General features: G+C 34.1%; 2 protein-coding genes across 2 annotated transcripts in view; one reads left to right on the top strand and one right to left on the bottom strand.

Moving 5' to 3' along the window:
• Positions 1-3,855: 3,855 nt before the first annotated feature.
• Positions 3,856-20,965, top strand: part of LOC111054373 (BTB/POZ domain-containing protein 7) — a 74,818-nt gene continuing 57,708 nt past the window's right edge. Inside the window, exons 1-5 of the mRNA XM_039432853.1 lie at positions 3,856-4,110; positions 16,321-16,544; positions 17,371-17,500; positions 19,265-19,500; positions 20,241-20,423. Of these exons, the coding sequence (XP_039288787.1) occupies positions 16,345-16,544; positions 17,371-17,500; positions 19,265-19,500; positions 20,241-20,423 (749 nt within the window). The 5' untranslated portion in view covers positions 3,856-4,110; positions 16,321-16,344. The remainder of the gene's footprint in view (positions 4,111-16,320; positions 16,545-17,370; positions 17,501-19,264; positions 19,501-20,240; positions 20,424-20,965) is intronic.
• Positions 9,591-14,846, bottom strand: LOC120352211. The gene is made up of 2 exons (XM_039431949.1): positions 14,340-14,846; positions 9,591-10,969 (listed from the first exon to the last, which is right to left on the bottom strand). Exons 1-2 carry the CDS (start codon positions 14,452-14,454, stop codon positions 9,591-9,593), a joined length of 1,494 nt encoding a protein of 497 aa, XP_039287883.1. The 5' UTR covers positions 14,455-14,846.

The following is a 20,965-nucleotide window of genomic DNA, read 5'->3' as shown; positions in this document are numbered from 1 at the left end:
CTGAGCATTGTGTCAAAAGTTATGTGTTTGAAATTTTGATCCTTGAGATGTCCTTAAGCTCGCCTCTCCACTAGGAAATACTGAAATAAAGTGCATGTAACGGGTGATTCTCTAGAACATAATCTCATGAACTTATGTCATTGTGAAAAATATCAATGTGAGGACAATGTAGTTGGTGATGATGGTTGAAGCTGAAAATTAGGTGTTTTTCACAATACAAGGAGCATTGTTGTCAGGTGTACCTGGAAATCTATATGAGATAGAGCACTCTACCTAATCTCAGATTGTAGAGCACAAAAATACGCCCAGAGGGATTTTCAATCATACATCTAAATGGTGACAATCGGAAGATATTGTTGATCAAAAACTAAAACTCATCAAAATTGATTTTTCCTTCAAATTTCACTCATTTTTGAAAAATCATAAATCAGTACTCATTGGAGATAGAGAGTTCCGAATGATCTCATTTTATTTAGAATTTCATGATCCAAAAAAAGGCGTCAGCAAATCTTTCTATCCGATTACGAGATTTAGTAGAAATAGCTGAAAATACGAGTTTTTTGGGCCACTCTGTATCTAGCTAGCACAAGGAAATTTTGATGAAGAAATTGGTTCTGGACTTCTCTTATCTACCCAAATACCTACTTACTACTTACTCCTTGGCGCTACAGCTCATTCAGAGCCTTGACCACCTTCCAAAAGGCTCTCCATTCGTCTCTATCGGCAGCCTTATGTACGGTACCCAAATAATATATTAAAAAATCAGAAATACAATATAAATTGCATGCACCAATCTATATAGTGACTGGACTAATATGCTATAATAACCGCGGCGTCTCCAACTACGCGTCTTGAGCTGCCTGCTTTATTATAACCGCACGCATCTCGACACACCTGTTTATAGAGACGCGTTTCGACACAGAATCGCATCTTTATGCTGCATCTACATGTTGGTCCTTTGAAGGCGTATATCGAACAACGCCAGTGTGTGGATGGGTGGTTTATCACCACGGAATTACCAGACAGGGCCAACATATGGCTGCAGCATTACATTTTACATTAGCAATAGAAAACTAAGTGAAAAATTACAAGTTTATTTGCAATAAATGAACAATATGTAGGGATTTACAATTATTACCAACTGACAGAAAAAAGAGTTGAAATAGGTTAGTTATAGTTGGTTTTGAATTAATCCTCTTCTATTTCGTCAACTCTGTAGTCGGTTGTCATATTCTTTACATTGCTGAGAAACCATGCTGGATAAGCCATTGCTATAACAGTCATTGCTGTAAAGATTGCAACCTTTTCCTGTAAAGTTTATTATTTCATTCATTATTATATTCTTCAAGTATATTAAAATTCCAGATAGATTTAAATCCTTTTAATTACAACTTGATGTCTCTTATTTACTTTAATACTACAATTTTTAGCTAATTTTAATATTACTATTAAATTTTGTAAAACTTTAAAGTTAAAAAACACTCACGCATTCTTTGATGTGGCGACGTCCGTTTCGTGCTGGTATTGCACATTTTCAAGCCAAACAGAAACTGAAGTGTTTAAAGTTATGAGGGTGAAATTTGGTCAGAGTGGGGGTGGAGGGGCAAAGGCTCCTCATTACATTAGGAACCTCCTAATGTATTGAGACTCACCTTCACGCCCACTCTGACTTTGGCTTGAAAATGTGCAATACCAGCACAAAATGAACGTTGCCACATCAAAGAATGTGAGTGTTTTTTCGCTTTAAAGTTTTACAAAATTTAATAGTAGCCTAATAAATAATAGTGATAACAAGATGGATAATCAACAACGAATTAATTTTAATAATTTAGTACTTTAAAGGAAATACGTTACTCATCAAGTTTTTTGTTATCAAATGGCTACCTTGTGATTTTATCTGTGTTATTATAGCTATTCAAGATTGAATTTTCTTTTAGGTAGGCTTTATATTTTATATTACATGCAATTGAAGTACCATTGAGCTTGTAAAAATAAGATGAATACGGTTGATAAATAGTAAGTTATACAGTACCTAATCAAATTATAAAAAAATACAATAGTGAAGTAAGTAGGTACGGTACCGTAAGTGATAAATAGAAGGATATTGGCACATTTGATTCTCACCTTGAATGGTCGTGATTTTGTTGGTGGAGTATAAATTACTCCTTCATATCTGGACCTTGTTTGAATAGTAAGAATATCTCGATTCACAATTTTAATTGTAGATAAGCTCTTGAAAAGACTATTCATTTTTGTTCCGGAAAATAGTAGATCTAATTGCTCTATCAAACTATAAACAGGCTTTATTTTTAGGCAGAGACTGTAATATGATGGTATCAACTAATCAATGCACATCTGATATTTTCAAAGTCCACAAAAATGCAGTAGGTACAGTAACATGTGGATGGATTATTATTGTAACAATCATGCTACTATTCAAAGATTTGAGCCAGCTGGTGACAGGGCAATAACGCTGGAGACACACATGAGGTCTGCTATCTCTTCATAGTGAATGATTTAATAGAATCAACAATAATTTGCAATTGAATAATCACATTTTCTCGAATTTAAAGCTTATTTTCAATTTTAGGTGAAAATGTTACTGAACATTAATTGTAGCGTTTTTCATGCTCAATCTACTCCACTTGATTTTTTTTGTTTCAATTGTATCTGAAGCCTGTTAATTGGGAATCTATCTGCATTAATGGGGCGGAGCTCCTGAAATTTTTACAGATATGGGACTTGTGGCAGTTGATAGAGCTTATCGATGACTATTTTAGGTATGAATTTGATCAAAATCGTTGGAGCCGTTTCCGAGAAAATAACGAAAAACCCTGTTTTGGACAACATTTTCGCCATCTTGAATTGCATTTGATCGAAATTGTTCGTGTCGGATCATTATAGGGTAAGGACCTTATAAGTTCCAAATTTCAAGTCATTCCGTTAATTGGGAGATGAGATATCGTGTACACAGACGCACATACATATACACACACACACACCACACACACACACACACAACACACACACACACACACACACACACCACACACACACACACACACATACAGACCATACCCAAAAACCAGTTTTTTGGAATCAGGGGACCTTGAAACATATAGAAATTTAGAAATTGGGGTACCTTAATTTTTTTCGGAAAGCAATACTTTCCTTACCTATGGTAATAGGGCAAGGAAAGTAAAAACCGTACCGGCACAATAGGCTAATTATAGTCTACTGCAATAATATAGGTACCGTAGCCTATTTTATTAGGTACGGTACCTACCTATATAAATAGGCAGTATCTTATGCCGTACAGTACATACCTACCGTATAAATTTATTTGTAAAATATTTAAATAGTTCAAATGAAAAAAATTAATTGTTGAGTGAATGAGCTATAATATGATTAAAACTTTAGGATAGATTTGAGCTAATGTATGTCAGTTTATCAATCCAAAAATCTCAATAAAAACTTAGGCTTACTTTTGAATTACTGTATTTTGAAAACAAATAAATACTTTTGTTTAATTTTTTTAACAAAGAATACATTCTAATTTTTCAATTTTGAATTATTCATCAGTAAATTATTATCATTATATATAGATGAAAAAATGACATACCTATATCTTGTTGAGGTTTTATGTACAGTAACTTGCGTGAATTTTTGTATTTCCCGCTGTTAATTCGCCATTCTATGTAAAAGTGAAAATATCATAAAGTTGATTTAAAAATGATTTTCAAAGACTTAAAATACTTTTTTAATGGATAATTAATCATAGTTTTTTATATTTTGACAATTTTTCATCACCACTTAGTTCCATATGAAAGTACAGTCATCTTCAATAAAATGAAAACGACAAATATTCAGACAGCTGTGCTGTAATGTCTGTCTTGTAGAAATGTAGAGAAACTGATAAATTACGATTATTGTTGACAGTTTTTTCGTGCTGTTGTTTTACGTAGACATTTTGTAGTAGAAGGTTTAATAATATGTGATTCTTCCTCACAGTTTAGTTCATCTGTAATGATGTTTTTGAATAATATTCAAAGTGTAGTAATGTAAACATGGCGGTCTTCTGTACTGGGTGTTTACATCACGGTTTACATGGTTGGTAGATTCAATTTATTTTGTGATAACTTTGTTTATGTGAATAGTGATCATTGTCGTTTTTATGTCTTTAAACGTAGAAAAATCCAATATTCTTCTGTGCAATATATTGAAATGTTAATAGTTTGCAATAAAGATCTAAGATGTAATGGAATGAGCCTATTGATTTATATTTAGGCTAACTTAGAAATGGTTTTACTTTGTATGTAGGTTTTAGAATTAACATTTTTTTCTTATCAAAATACAATCATTAGGTTATTTTAAAAATATATTTTGACACTTGTAACACGGTTAAAGTATAGCCTAACTCATTTTATAAAACTTGTAAATAATGATTCCTTATTGACCCCCAAGTCTACATTTCTAATTATCGTTTCTGTATGTTCACATGATAAAAAGTTTCAAATCATTTTCTCATATCTATAATATATACTATAATATTACACTTTTCATCAATTTATAAAATGTTGAAAAGGTTTATCATTTTTCCATATTTTTGTTATTTTTGTCATCCAGCATATTTTAATATAATAATCCTTATTTGCAATTCCAGCATTGTCAATGATGGTTATGACTGCTCATCTAAATTATTACAAATAAATCTATCTTTGAATTAAAAAATTGTTTAAATTACAATTATTCGTTAGTTCATATTAAATATTTAATCCAATCTATTTAATTCATTATAAAGCGATAACATTATAGGCCTACTTTCCATCATTCCTATTATTTCCATCATTTCCTACGTTCCTATTAACGGGAACATTTATTATGGATTATAACATATAACGATTTTTGATACATACTTGTTGAAGATATGCATAGGCTTTTGCTGATGCTATCGGGCTTGCTGCTGTTGTTTGGTAAAGCCCCAAATTTTACGGTACTTTATTTTTAATCCATTTCATATAATACCGGTATTTAAATTTTCTGTATAGGTTCTATTATTGTTTCTAGTTTTTATAGTATCTTTAAAAGTAGTCGTATTGTAATATTATTGTCTGTCAGCATGTAAATACGATGTTGATTTTTTAAACCACCGATCTTATAATTATCATAAGACCCTGAAAAGGGTTGGGGGCCACTTTTATATAACTGAACAGCTTGTCATCCCCACCAAATGCCCTGTGATCGGTGCGGCCAGCTGGCAATGATAAAAAACATTAGATGTCGTCGTACTGAATATCGATCTAAGGGATATGAGACGCTTTTTTTATACTAGTAGTACTTACAGGAAGCTCTCCGATTATCAGCTGATTCCCTAACGCCAACCCCTAACAGTTTGCCTGCCGTCGCGAGCGCAACTTAACTGAAAGCTAAACATCGACCTCAAGCTAAAACTGATAGCTAAACATCTATTTAAAAGAATGTAATTGATGTTTCCTCGTTGTTTGTCAAATAACCTGCCAGACATTGTATGATAAAGATTCCATTATTCTAAATAGTCTCCCCATAAAATATGATCTCATGAGTCATGACTGACTGATAATAAGCATGACACTCCATAATAACTGTTTTCTCACTCTCCAATCTGGCTAATGCTCAATATACAATATAAAATTTATTGCAGATATAAAGAAAATTTACTTTTTCGGAAATAAACCTGCTCAACTAAGTTATCATGGGAAACCCAGGTACTAGAGCAGTTGTTAGTAGCAATAGCCTAATAAATTTTGGGGTCATTACCCATCTCCGTGCTTCACCGAAAGTTGCAAATTGGTGCGACAGCTGAAACGCTTTATTATAAGGCTCTCATCTAAAAGAAATTTCAACTAATATCAGTATGTTAAATCAGAGAAAACTCCTATATTGAGAATAACAACGTAGTGCATTTATAATATCACGCATAAGTTAGCATAAGTTAGTTCTGCATTGTCCCACCAGATTGCATAAGCATGTCAACAGTCGCTTGTAACGGCTTGTAATGAGTGGAAGGAGAAAAGTGGGCTGGCATGGGAATATGGAAGGAGAGTGTCAATCTTTTGATCCGGTTTTTTATAGCTGCATCTGGCAGCCTGCCAGGCTTTCAACTCATTTCTGAGGAAGCCTCAAGAATAATATTGCAAGCACAACCAAAGGCCAATTAGTGGCCTATTATAAAAGACAAACAATTTCATTCCTTTGTGATATGTAGCTTTCTGCTCTGACAACTCTAGAGCTGAATTATGAGTATATATAATTTCTATTTTTCTATAATCTGTTGATATGATAAGTTCTTTAATATGATAGGAGAAGAAAAGGAGGATGATAAGAATAATGAGAAAAATAAGAAGAAAATATTATTTGATGATCATGAGTAGAAAAGAGTAGGATGAGATGATGATAATAATGATAATAATAATAAGAGAAGGAGGAGTTGATGGGATATGACAGATAAGGAGAAGAAAGAGAAGAAAAAGAAGAACTTCTGATCATTTTCTTTCCCTCTCATAATTATTATCCTTCTTCTCACTTCTTCTTCCACTATTATTCTCAGCTCTTCATCTTCTTCTCGTTCTCTTCCTCCTCCATTCTCATCTTCATTTTCTTCTTCTTCTCCTTATTCTTCTTCTGCTATTTCTTTGTTTCTTCTTTTTCTCCTCCTCTTCTTCCTCCTCCTAGAAGAAAAAGAAGAATAAGAAGACACGAAGAAATAGCAGAAGAAGAATAAGATGGAGATGAATAAAATGAAGATAAAAATGGAGGAGGAGGAGCTGAAGGAAGAGGAGGAGAAGGAGAAGAAGTAGTAGTAGTAGAAGAAGAAGAAGAGGAAGGAGAAGAAGAGGAAGAAAAAGAAGAATAAGAAGAAGAAGAAGAAGAAGGAGAAGAAGATGAAGGGGAAGAAGGAGGTGATGGAGTAGGAGGAAGTGTGAGTGTTAACTATTGTTATATTCTTATTGTTGAAGTTAAACTAACAATTTCTTCCAGGTTTCAGACTGGACAGACAACCAGTCCTCTTTTGAAAAAAACATGTTCTATCCAAAAATTGTCTTTGTTCAAAAAAAGGTCTGGTAAGCTTTGTTATGAAATACGGTCGAATCTCTGAAAAAGTCTCTATTTGTTTTTGGGGACCCAGGAGAACATAAGAATGTTCACACATATCAGGTCACGGCTCTCATCATTATCATCATCATCAGTCTCATCACCCTTATACAAACCATGACGTGGGCATCATCCCCAGTGAAAAAAATTCTCATCAAAATATTAGATTAATAGATTTTTTGATGTGAGATTTGAAGTTATAAAATAAAATCATGGTAATCATCTCTTAGTGCCACAGGTTTATGCAGTCTAGTAATTTCAAATTATATTCTAAATCTGTACATGAACTGAATCACATCAAAATATTGAAAGTTGAATTCCATAAATTTAAGTACAACCCCTCCACATTCCCCAACCGCAAAGATTGGGCCCGGGCTAGGGACCGGCTTGCGGCTGTGTTACGTATATACATATATTACAATTCATATAATAATTAATCATTTTCCATCCATATAAATTTGATATGTACATTTTTAGTGCTACATACATTTTTTAAGTATAATGCATATACTGTATTACAATTTATATGACAACTTATTAATTCAAATTTATGTAATTTATTCTCATATGTTCATTTCTAGTGCTACTCTTTATATGAATATACAAATATAACAATATTACAATAATTTACATAATAATCAATCGATAATTCCAATTCATTCAAAATTTGATATGTACATCTTTAGTGCTACTTGTTTACATACATGCATAATATATTACAATTTACACATGATAACTTATTAGTTCAAATTTATAAAACTCTCATATGTTCATTTCTAATGCTACTTGTTTTATGTATATACATATACTACAATTTATACAGGAACTTGAGTAATTCAAATTAACAAATTTTGGCAGGTGCATTTTTAGTCCTACTTGTTCTACTTCTACTTATATTACAATTTTTCCAATTCCTAACTTATCATGACAAACTTCCCTTTCTTTGATATAATATTACTTTCTTATGATATAACTCAAGTTATGTATATACATATATTACAATAAACGTCTATTTATTTATTTCACTATTTATACAATTTTTACATGCTGGAGACCTAGATTTCTAATGTTGCAGCAATAGACATTATGATTGCAGATGAGAACATTTTCAAATTGTGTTGGCCCTACCCAGGGATGAGCTGTCAATCTAACAGGGTAGAGTTAGGCTAAAGCTGGATGACACCCAATTACCCCGCCCTCTCCTGAGGGTCGAAACTTTACAACCTGGGCTTGGTTACCAAGGTTGTAACCAAATAATGAAAATGTTCTAATCATAGATGCCAAAGCCTCAAATATTTTGCAAAACTTTCATTTTTTCAATGGATGACTTCTTACAGGATGATGTTACCCACCGACACTGCTTGAAAATCAATACTCTGAAGAGCAATTTCAAGGTGAACATGTAGTGTTTTCGACACTCATCATCAATATCTGAAAAATCGATTTTCTTGATGGTGATTTTCATTAGTCGTGCAACTACATTATTCTTGAATGAGATTTTTTTGAAAAAAGCCTTGTACATTTTCAATGAGTGGCTGACTATTTCATTGAAAGCTTTCGATGGTGCTTTCAACCCACCTCCTTCTTGCAGTCTCATACTAGAAAACGTCCTATTCATAATTAGAAGTTCTTCAGCGCTAGATAGATTGGAGTTCATATCACATTGTGAGTTGAGACATTTTTCACAAACGTATTTCCGATAGCATCTGTAAGCCAAGTACCCAGCAAAATACGTTTGTGAACAGCTCTCTAACGTGGTTGCTTCGAAGTTGTCTATTCCTGGGAGGCTCCTGGATGTCTCATCAGTTTCCGAGCATGAAGAAGATTCATTGGAAGATCCAATTGACATGGTTTCCACTGACTGAACATCTTCTAGAGTTTCCGGAACTATTCCTTCCATCTTTTCATTTTGGTCAATGATAAGTATCTCATCTTCATCCAAAGTATAACTTGATGTCCTAGGTGGCTCCATCAAATACTTCAAATTGAATAGTCTCAGAGATCCTCTGAAAACCCGAACTGTTGGATTCCTATTCCATCCACCCCTTTGTCTAATTGACGAGAATAAGTTCTCGATTGGGTCCTGATTCAATCGAGAAGTGAGTAGGTATTCCACTCCCTCAGCATCGATTAGAGACAACACTGAGTTTATTGTTAACAAAAATCCTTCAAAGCACGGTGGCCTCTTTTTTTTGCATTGATTTTTTCGAGTTTTTGGAATATCCCTAATGATGTCTTCAAAATACTGTTTACATGAACATTGTCTTTGCTTAGAGCAGAATTGTCTGGATTTCTCGATAATTTCTTCTTACTGTTAAGGGCATCAAAGAGGGAATTCATGTGCACAATAAATTCAGCTGTATCCAATGCTGTCTCACTTCTCAATTGACCAGTTGCTACCACAGTTTTCAAAGCAGCTGCTGTTGTATGACTGAAAATTTGTGTTGCAAGCGAAACCTTCATTTTTGGAAACTATTCGGCCAGATATGACTTGGTGTCAACTGGTGAGCAGCTCTCGTTGACCCACTGCTGGAATCAATTGCATACATCTCCTCGATGTCTCTGAATGATATAACTCTGTTATCCATTATAAAATCATGTGTGAGGAGGTTGTTTCGAACTGATTTCACAAGATGAGGAACATCGAAAAGTGCATGGACAACTCGTCCTCCACTCATTTCAAAATATGGCCGTGCAGGACTTACTCCAAGCTGCTTGTATGCACTACGATTAGTGGTACACTGGTCGCAAACAACAGCTCTAACATCAAGACCTGCATTTTCGAGAAACGTTACACAATCAAGCAACAGAGTTTTAGTTTTATCGCCTGACAGTCCTTTCTCAGTTATGAAATAACCAACTGGTAACTTCCATTGATAATAGAGGCCCCGAATCATAAAAACTGTTGCTTGCTTGCCTAAATGACAATCACGGCCATAATTTCCTATATCTTGATATCCTTCTATGATATCCAAGTTTGTCGAGTACTCCAAGGCCTGTTTGATAGCCATATCATCAAACATAAGAACACATGACTTTTCTTTTGATGACATGCACCGAGCCTTCGCTCTGATCCTCTCCATTAGATCTTTGTTGAAACCAGTTCTATAGGAGTTTTTCTCAGAAATCCAAGCTTTTATAGTGCTGATGCCTGGAAAAATCATAATTTGTTTGAGAAACTTATAGGCTGCAGGAGAAACCAAATAGAGAGTTGTGCTGATCATCTTCTCCTTTTTCGACCATGGTTGATTTTTTTTATGCTTCTGCATTCTCCACACGATAGCAGCTTCTTCACTTCGGAGGGGGAAATTCAACAAAGCAAATTTTTGAGAGTCAGAAACCCTTTTTTGTTTCAATTGCTTCTTCAACCTGTAAATAGTTGCTCTCTTACTAGCTAACTTATTTCTCAAGACTGCAACCTTCGTTGACAACACTTTCACTTTCTCTTCCAAACTCTTATTCGATGAACCAAATAAAGCTCTATTCACCGACTTCAGCTTTGGCGATGGTGATACATTATTCACCCAAAACTTGCCAGATGGGGTGCTGAGTGATGGAGAAGTTGGTGATGGCGAGACGGGAGGATTACCCAATGCACTAATATTTCTATATTTTCGGGGAGTGGATGATGATCTATTAAGAGTCGGTGTAGGGGATTCTGGAACAAGTGGTGGGTGTGAAGGGCCAGGTATTACTTCTGGTGCAACGTAGCACAATGGAACAGCGCCATTCATCAATCGGCCACTTGGCAGAATATCCGATTCTCGAAAATGCTGCTCACAGACTCTCTTTAGCTTGTTCAATTTTGTTGGAGATAGTCCAATCAAATCAGAATTTCCTGGAAAAAAAGATACATATTGGATGAAAGGACATCAACATATTGATGATTTACAATTTACACATGTAGGCTCCATAACACTATATTCTCTCTGCCACGACGTGAGGAATTTCTTATAACATTAAAGTAGTGATAAATACTAGTGACCCCCTGGGTTGGAGAACTCACTGAAGAACTATTATATTGTAATCTTTGAAACCGGCAACTTTTAATTATAGGCTACAGAGTGTATGAAAATTATAAAAACATAAATATTTCTCTTACAAGAATAATTTGACAGTAGGTTTCATTAAGGATCCTATTTGAAATGAAATATAACTCTGTCACTTTAACATATTTGATCTAAATTATTTAGGTACCCAGGTACCTAGAATAGAAGGTACTGGCCACGCGCATCTCAATATTTTAATGATCAGAGTCAGATGATCGGTGTGACGTCATTGGTGCTCTAAATATCTATTCTTCCTATCTTTTTAATGTTAAATTGAGCAACTTTGTAAGTATTTTTCTCAAAAAGTAAATAACTTTCAAGTCCCATCAACATCTCATACAATTCATACAATTTTTATCTTCAATTTTTCTAGAAATTCAATAATTGAGAATTGTATTGAATACTTGCTCTCGTATTGTGAAACACATATTTCTCATTTATAATTTGTGAGAGGAATTCTCAAATGATACTTGTTCTCTTATTGTTAAACTCTCATTCTTTATTTTTTATTTGTGAAAAGGAAAACAAACTCTTCATGATCCGATAATAATGTTTTTAATAAAAATGAATCATTAATTGAAAAGTATAGGCTACGTATGATTATGAATTCATACTATAAGTACCCTACAATATTTATATTCCTTCTAAAAAAATGATAATTCTCTAAGACAAGTGGATTGGTTGAATGCCTGTTTGAAAGACTACGAAAGGATGACAACCTTAAAAATTAAAAATTTGAATAAAAAACTGCAGTAGAAAACCTTTGAAGCCATTCATCTTTTCAAATGTTGCCAAATTAAATCAGAGAAATCTTCTATAATAATTTGCTATATTAATTCTGTGATTAAATCTATTAATTCCTTATAGAGTATCTCTTCTCGTAGTATCAAATTAATGATAGTTCTCTATCTCCAAATCGGTATGCCCTCACATTATCGAGCATTCTGGAAGATCTAAGAGTTCAAAAGTGAATTTATAAAAAAAAATTAAGATAAATATTGTAGTTGTTGGTGGTACTTGAAAGCTATGTACTTTTGTAGAAGAAGACTTACAAAGTTGCTCGAGAAAAATAAAGATAAATTTTATTAGATAGAACATTTCTGTATGAATGTTATTATAATTTATTCTTTCATAATGCATTTTTTATGCTTCAGTACTCCAGAGCGAAGCTCGGTCCCCGATATTATGATTGTAATTGACTAACGGACTAGTTGACCGAGCGAAGTGAGGTCTAAGATTCAAGTCGACGGTTTTGGAATTTCTCTCAATGTTTAAATGTTTTTATGTTGCGCATTTACGGCGAAATGCGGTTAAAGATTTTCATGAAATTTGACAGGTATGTTCCTTTTAAATTGCGCGTCGACATATATACAAGGTTTTTGGAAATTTTGCATTTCAAGGATAATATAAAGGAAAAAGGAGCCTTCTTCATACGTCAATATTTGAGTAAAAATCAGACTATAGAATTATTCATCATAAATCAGCTGTCGAGTTGACTATAAATTGCATGCCATGAAGCATGCAATTCAATATCTCAATGTAACTTGGTAAAAAATTAACAGCTGTGAAGACTATAAATTGCATGACTATAAATTGTATCCTAATAAATAGGATGCAAAGAACTTATAACAGCTCGTCTGGGCGCCTAGATGTCTTCTGGTTTTCTCGCGCTAAATTCCGGAGAGCGTTATATGATAATTAAATCTTGTGTAAGCATGATCTGATCAAATGAATAGTTGGTGTATAACTGTGCGAGGTCTACTGTTCACAGAACTACTAGCAGTTTTGTGAACAGTAGACCTCACGCAGTATTCTCATCCACCTGATTGAAACTATAGACCTTATGGAAATACAGCAATAGACTGGCTTCTCCACACATCTGTGTAATCACTTGTCAGCTGATTTATGATGAATAATTCTTTAATCTGACTTTTACTGTAATATCGACTTATGAAGGAGGCTCCTTTTACCTTTCATATTATCCTTGAAATGCAAAATTTCAAAAACCTTGTATATACATCGACGCGCAATTAAAAAGGAACATACCTGTCAAATTTCATGAAAATCTATTACCGCGTTTCGCCGTAAATGCGCAACTTATAAACATTTGAACATTTAAACATGTAAACATTCTAACATGTAAACATTAAGAGAAATGCCTAACCGTCGACATGAATCTTAGACCTCACTTCGCTCGGTCAAATATCAAGTTATGATGTTCATTTCTCTTCTTTTCTGATACTTTTTTTAGCAGTCAGTCCAGTAGGAAATTCATAAACTAAAAAAAAACTACTCAAGTTTCATGATATTACGTGATAATAAATATTAATATGTTATAACAATAAAATAAATAATAATTTTATTAAGTGCAATGAAAGTGAAACGAGCTCTAATGTGTCTCCAAATTTATTATTAATCTTGGTAAACAGATCTTAAAATTAGCATTGCATTATGTTGATGATGTTTATTATTGTTATAAAATAATGATATTGAATGTTGATTGGCGAAATGGAAAACATGGGTCTGATTTCTGATTACAAAGTTTCTTCCTTTAATTGACATCTAATGAATTGCGTGAGTTTTCTGTGTGAGTTTACCAAGGTTAATTGAATGGAACAATATGCCCACAACCCGGATGTTACACCGTTAGAGTTTTCTGTTTGGGGGCATTAAGCATTGGGGAGTCCGATGGTAGCAAGCATTCAAGAGAGACATCAGTGTTTTATTTAAGTCGGGCTTAGGCCACAAACTTAAGTTCAGTCATAAATTTGTCAAATTATTTTACATTGAGTTTTTTCTAGCAGCTCCTTGAAGTTTAAGAATAATTAGAGGCTAACAACTAAATATAAATGCTAGAATTGAAGGCTAATCATTACTAGAGAATTAGAATACATGCAGATTGTTCTAAGTGTAAAGGTCTACTTATAAATCTCTCAACATTGTAAAATGATGTAAAAAATTAATTGAAGTGAGTGGAGAGCATTTTCAAAATTCTTTCAAGTTTACAACCTATGTGCAGTGTATTAGTTTCAATCAAATATAGCGATATGAATAGATTCTTGCTCCCTTGGTCACTTGCTCCTAAAATATACACTTACTTGGTAAACTCACTCATGAAACATCCGGTATATTATTATGAGAATTATGAAATTTTCTTACCTGTATGACGTATCCAAATTTCTGATAAAGATTTGGAAAAACGGAACATCTTCAGTCCTTTGATTTTTGCTGCACTGTTTGTGCAGCCTTTGTAAGAGCACACTGTAAATGACATCGCGGAAGCTCGATTATTCACATTGGCGAGTAACTTAGTCTCTTCACTTTTAGTCAATTGCTCGAGACCAAGACGGCAAACACGAAACTATCACAACACAATCAACCATCCAGAAAGAGGACAAACAGCAGACTGTCTTCAACAAGACAACAACCAGCCTGTAGCACCCCCAGCATAAGCGGGGCTTCAATAAACAAAAGCAGCATTTTCAAAGCTCAACACCCACCATTGAACGATTCTTATAATCAACCGTGACAAGTCCTTTCTGTGTGAAACACAAAATGCAATAGCCAAAAAGGTATCAGAGAAACGAAGTTCTCCATTATATTATAATGGTAGGATACTCAGTTTTCAAAAAAGTGACCAGCACTGATGCCGATTCCATAAGGTCTGGGTAGGTAGGTAGGCTGTGGAGCCCACCCAAAAAATATTTTGGGGGGGCTGAGTCCACAAAAAATTCTGATCAATTATATGGAAAAAACCCCTCCCCAGACCCCTAACCAATGAGCCCACCCAAAGATTTTGATAAGTCGGCGCCCATGGTGGCCAGGGTATAAAAGTGATAAATTCAGAATCTTCATGTTCAAATGCATGTTAAACAGCTCATTAGTTAATAATAGTCCAGTTACGAGATAGTGAAAAAGGGCAGTTTTGATAATTAGTTCCGAAAACGCAACATTTTTCGGGTAATGATTCTGGAGTATTGGATATCTTTACAAAAGTTGACCTTATAGAGCAAGTGAGAGAAAAATGAGTATATTGTGATTCCAGGCTATTAATTATGTATACTAACATCCTGCAAAAATTCAGCTTCACCAAATATTATGGATTGGGTGACTTATGTAGTTTAAATGAATGTAATAATAGTAATACATCAGCTTCTTCTTCTTTTCTCATGTTATCTTATTCTCTTCATCTCCTACTTATTTTTCTTCATCATCATGTTGTAGCTCTTCTTCTTTTTCTCCTTCTTCTGCTTCTTACTATTATCTTTTTGTCATCATGTTCTATTATTTATTCTTCTTCTTCTACTCAAAATCGTCATTTTATTCTTATCATCTACTCATCTTCTTCTTTTTCTTCTCCTCTTCTCCATCATTCTATTCTTCCTCTTCTTCTCCTTCTTCTTTTTATTTTTTCTTCTTCTCATTGAAGAAAGAGAAGAATGGGAAGGAGTAGCAAGATAGAAATAAGAAGTGGTAGAACATGAAGAAGATTAGACAGTGGAAGAAGAAGGGAGAAATCTTCTTCTTCTTCTTCTTCTTCTACGAGGAGGAAGAGAAAAAGAAGAAGAAGGAGTAGCATATGAGAGAAATAAGAATTAGTGGATCATGAAGGAGGAGAAGAGGATAAGAAAGATGAAGATATACTATACAATAGTGATAGAAAATAATAAATATTTAAAAGAATGTAATTGATGTTTCCTCGTTGTTTGTCAAATAACCTGCCAGACATTGTATGATAAAGATTCCATTATTCTAAATAGTCTCCCCATAAAATATGATCTCATGAGTCATGACTGACTGATAATAAGCATGACACTCCATAATAACTGTTTTCTCACTCTCCAATCTGGCTAATGCTCAATATACAATATAAAATTTATTGCAGATATAAAGAAAATTTACTTTTTCGGAAATAAACCTGCTCAACTATCATGGGAAACCCAGGTACTAGAGCAGTTGTTAGTAGCAATAGCCTAATAAATTTTGGGGTCATTACCCATCTCCGTGCTTCACCGAAAGTTGCAAATTGGTGCGACAGCTGAAACGCTTTATTATAAGGCTCTTATCTAAAAGAAATTTCAACTAATATCAGTTTGTTAAATGTATTGTTTATATCTAATGATGTTGTTGTGTGTTGCAGCTTCAAGATGGTTAAGATGAGGTTATGAACATATTAGGTGCGTTGATTCCATGCGCACTTCAGAGGAGCTGCTGGCCGGGCGATGAGCGTATGACAGACAGGATGGGAGCGGCGGCTTCCACACCCCCCGGAGATCTCTCTCCCCACCACCATCACCATCATGCGCATGCGCAGTCACCCATTCTGCCCTCCAACACGTCTGACCAGTTGGCTGTTGTTGTCAGGTTGGTGCAGGAACTGCAATAGATGACTTACTATTTATCAATTTAGTATTTTCCACTGTTTGTGGTTTTGCTTGGTTCAATTCTTAATATTTCAGTCTTTTAAAAATACACCAATAAATCAAAAATCACAAATTTAGATGGAAATTAAGACCATGATGAGCAATGTATAGTACCTACAAACAATTTAGTGATTAAGTGAAAGTAAAAGTAAAGGCCTAGCTGCTAAATTTGAGTAAATGTCACATTTTTTTTCAAAATGTTTATATTTTCTATCCTTTATTCTGTGAATTTTATGTTTGTTTTTCGAGTATATTATCAACCTTTCCAAAAAATGAAATTGATAGCTCTAAATACAATTTTCAATATTTATGATTTGGTGTGATTAGAAATTGGACATAATGTCATAGACTACAAAGGTATTTGAACTATTCATGAGATAGAATTAGCAACTAGAAGAAGCTTTGAAGAGATTCCTGCTTCTTCTTCTATGAATGTATTGTATTTGTTTGCTTCATCCAATAATTAAGTAAATAGGTGAGTTTTGAGTGTAGAAAACTTGAAGAAATCCTTTGATTGTGTATTACGGTTCAGATCAACCAAGGTCTATAGAAAGACGTTAAGACATGATCCTACATGCATTGCAGAACTGCCATATTGAAGCTAACTTGTTTACAGAGTTTAAATATGATTTTGAAATTTGTCGTCGAAATAGCTTCGGTATGGTCGCTTCATAAGTAACATTAGACCTCTTTCTATAGACCTTGAGATCCACTCTGTTAATGACAAATCTATCTAAAATAATGTGTAATATTATTGTGGTTTTTAGGGATCGCAAGAAAATTAAAACTGGGTTTGCTACGCTCCGAAAGAAATTTATCCGTAGAAGACGTTCATCGAAAGCGTGTGACCATGGTCGAGTCATTCGCGATGTTGTGTCTGATTGGAGTGCCTTGGAGGTCAGTATTCAAATCTGTTTCAGACACAAGTGATTTTGCTTCAACATTTCATAAGTTATGATGTGGAGTACAATAATTCATATTATAAACGCTTGGATGGACCCCTTGAAAGCTATTACAGGATTTTCAATAATATGATAAATCAAGCACTGCATATAAATTGAATAAATCAACCTCCAATATTACGGCTGGAAGATTGAAATTCAAAGTGAGGAATAAAAGTAGAAAAACTTCTAGTAGAAATGCTGTTCCATGGAAGAATAAGTTGTTCAATATCTCAATCTTCATTGCATACTGACTTTGTTTACTCAGTTCATTTTATGTAATGCTCTCCATTGTCTTCACCCTAACCGATATTTTATTCTTTAAAAAATATTTTCTTCTAGCATTTCCTATCACAGATTATTTTAATTTCCATTTGAAGAGTGTTATAAGCCTACGACAAATAGTTGTACTAATGTACAACCTACATTATGACTGTATTATAAATTGGAAGAGAGACACAAACCTTTTGTGAATTGGCTTGATTATAGCAATGGTACATCATAAAATAAATGAATATTCAAATACATCCATCAATCTGTTTCAAGTGTCAAGCATGTTATATCTATGTTGAAGTGTATGTTCTCAATTAATAAGAATACATCTTAAGTTTCTTTATTGTCATAAATGACGTATAATCCTTACAAATTTATAGAGAGCATTGTTTCATCAACTGATTCCTTGAAATGTTATTATATATTATTAAGTATTTTTATAGGGCTACTTGAATTATAATTTTATAACACAACTAGTTTCGAGCACTCCATGCCATGACACTTGAAAATGTCACTAGGTGTGTTTATATATAAAAAGTGTATCAGTGATTTCTATAATAATAATTATTTTATTATACTAGGCCTAGTTCGCTAAGGCTGTGTCTTACTTAACTTTTACTTACTTTATTGTTTTACAATAACATACTAACCTAACCTGTTATTAAGCTAAATATCGCGGCACCGAGCTTCGCTCGTTATTTATTTATTGTTAAACAAAACACAATTCTTTAAAATGGTTGGGGAAGGACTAACAGGCACAGCCCAAAACTGTTTCTTCCCCGAATTTTGATTTATACACTATAAATAGTCCAAATAGTAGGTTATGTTCCACACACTTGAATTCAGGTCCAATTTTCAGTCTTAAACATTTGAAAACAGAAAAGTTCTAATTTAGATTGTTTACAGACCAAATTGAATTAAAAAATAACACTCATCACTTTAAACTGTAAAATAATGATTAACTTTGAAAATTATGATGAATTTGAAAACATCGCGAGAATATGTTATTATTTTTCATTAATTTATGAATAATTTGATTTTTCAAACCCTTGAGGTTTGTTCATCGTTTAGGTCGTGTTTATATTTTACAGCGTGCTATACGTCAGCTTTTGAATTTTGGGGATGAGATATTTTGATTTTCCACAGATGCACTCGCTCACTAACTTCCATTATCCACAGACGACGAAAGTCTCAGCTGTTTCCTAGGGATGAGACGTAGCCCAATCAAATTTTTATATCATAAACCTACTATGTTCCAAAATTCGTGAGAATCGTTAGAGCCGTTCTCGAGATCCGGTGAAATACAAACATATAAACATCTAAACATTTAAACATGAATTGCTAGATTAATATTATAGGATTATTAACCTAACAATCTGTTATTAGGTTGTATATAATGTTATTGTATTGTTATGGTTGAATGTGATGTGTTGTTGTTGGCGATTAGATCGCAGCGCTGCTGGAAGAGTACGAGGCGCTGGCAGCACTGAAGGACCTGTCAATGCAGGCAGAGCTGGCCCGCCCGCCGGCCGCCACCTTCAAGCAGGACCTGTCCACTCTGTACGACTTCAAGTACTGCACCGATGTCGACCTCATCTTCCGCGGCGCCTGCTTTCCCGTGCACCGGGCGCTGCTCTCCGCGCGCTGTCCCTACTTTCGCGATCTGCTCGCCGGATGCCCCGGGTCAGTCATACAACATTATCTGAATGAGGTCAAGTTCAAGTTCTATAGATAGAGGTCATGACACCAATGTAAATTTTGAAGCGAGACTCAATATATCTATCCCATAATATGTTATTATATTAAAATATACTACATTACTAATGAATTTTATATTCCCACCATAAAAAACAAATAAATTTTACAAACTTTTTAAAAATAAACTGCCCTCTACATCAAGTAAGTAATTAAAGTATTGTAATTTAGATAAAGACAAAATTGTTTGAGTCTAGTCCGCATTACTGTTCATAACATCGATACTGTCTGCAGCGCAACACAATAATTTGAAATAAGAACAAAAACACATATATCAATTGTCATTATTCGATCTTAATATATTTCTTAAAAGTAAAGTGTTCTTTGTTTCAAACAGCAATTTCTTAGTTCCCTTGCAGAACTGAAATATAATACTAGGCTATATTTTTTATACTAATAACACGTTAGCTGTTTATCAGCTCAGGCTAACAACAAGTAAACAAACTTTTCAACAGGCAACGAAATGGCCGCGTGCCAAGAGAGACCCGCACCTCTTTCTATAGACCTTGGTAAGGTTAATTTGAATGTTGAAGTACAGTAGAACTCGCTTGACCGTGATAAAGGGAGAGACATGTTGGATGACCAATCGTTCGGTTAAACCGTTATGCTAAAATAGCCTAAGAGCGCTGTAAATTCAATTTATACTGACGACTTGATTCGTTTTTTAGGTACGGGGCACGAATATGTTTGGAGCTGAGAACACCAGGAGTAGATGTGGAAATGTTTTCTGCTCTGCTGAGGTACTTGTACACCGGTGACATCAGCCCTCGCGATGGAAACATTGACTTGAACCTGCTGAGGCGGCTCGGCGAAGAGTTCGGGACACCTAATCCATTAGAAACCGATCTAAGGTGAGAAAGCTACATTATTCTATAAGAATATTTGGATTCCCTTGATGTAATTGAACCAAAAATATCGAAGCATCTCAATATGGTAATCATGATGTAGGACGTACTCCTAAAGTGACAGACAGGATCAAGTTGCTCACAATAGTGAGGACCACGTTTTAATGGTAGATAGGAGGAAAATATGAGTTATAAGTATCTTTGAATGAGAATAACTTTTGAACGGTTTGAGAAATCGGTGCGGTTTTCACCATTCATTTTCTCTCTAAATGCTGTATCATATGACCAACGTAAGTTTTCTGTCTTCTAACTTTGTCATATGACCATATTACCTTCCAATTTAAAAAAATGAAGTTGAATTCAAAATGGCGGAACAAAATTTCGATGCGACAGAAAATCAGTTAACTTTATTCGAATAGGATCCCCAATCATACCTATCATCTAATGTCCCTTTTAAAAGAAATGTTCAGCTGCTTCTATACAACAACTGGAAGCATGACAAATCGAAAACTTGACGTAATGAAATCTTGAAGAACTGAAAATAGGCA

The sequence above is a fragment of the Nilaparvata lugens genome, chromosome 7 (genome assembly GCF_014356525.2).
Source record: "Nilaparvata lugens isolate BPH chromosome 7, ASM1435652v1, whole genome shotgun sequence".
Taxonomy (NCBI): Eukaryota; Metazoa; Arthropoda; class Insecta; order Hemiptera; family Delphacidae; genus Nilaparvata; species Nilaparvata lugens.
This window is presented reverse-complemented; position numbering and strand designations above follow the sequence as displayed.

Excerpts from the sequence above, each read along its gene's own strand:
- LOC120352211 (XM_039431949.1), bottom strand. The coding sequence starts at position 14,454 with ATGTCATTTACAGTGTGCTCTTACAAAGGCTGCACAAACAGTGCAGCA. Across the intron at positions 10,970-14,339 it reads AATTTGGATACGTCATACAG|GAAATTCTGATTTGATTGGA; the intron begins GTAAGAAAATTT and ends CTTTTTTTCCAG.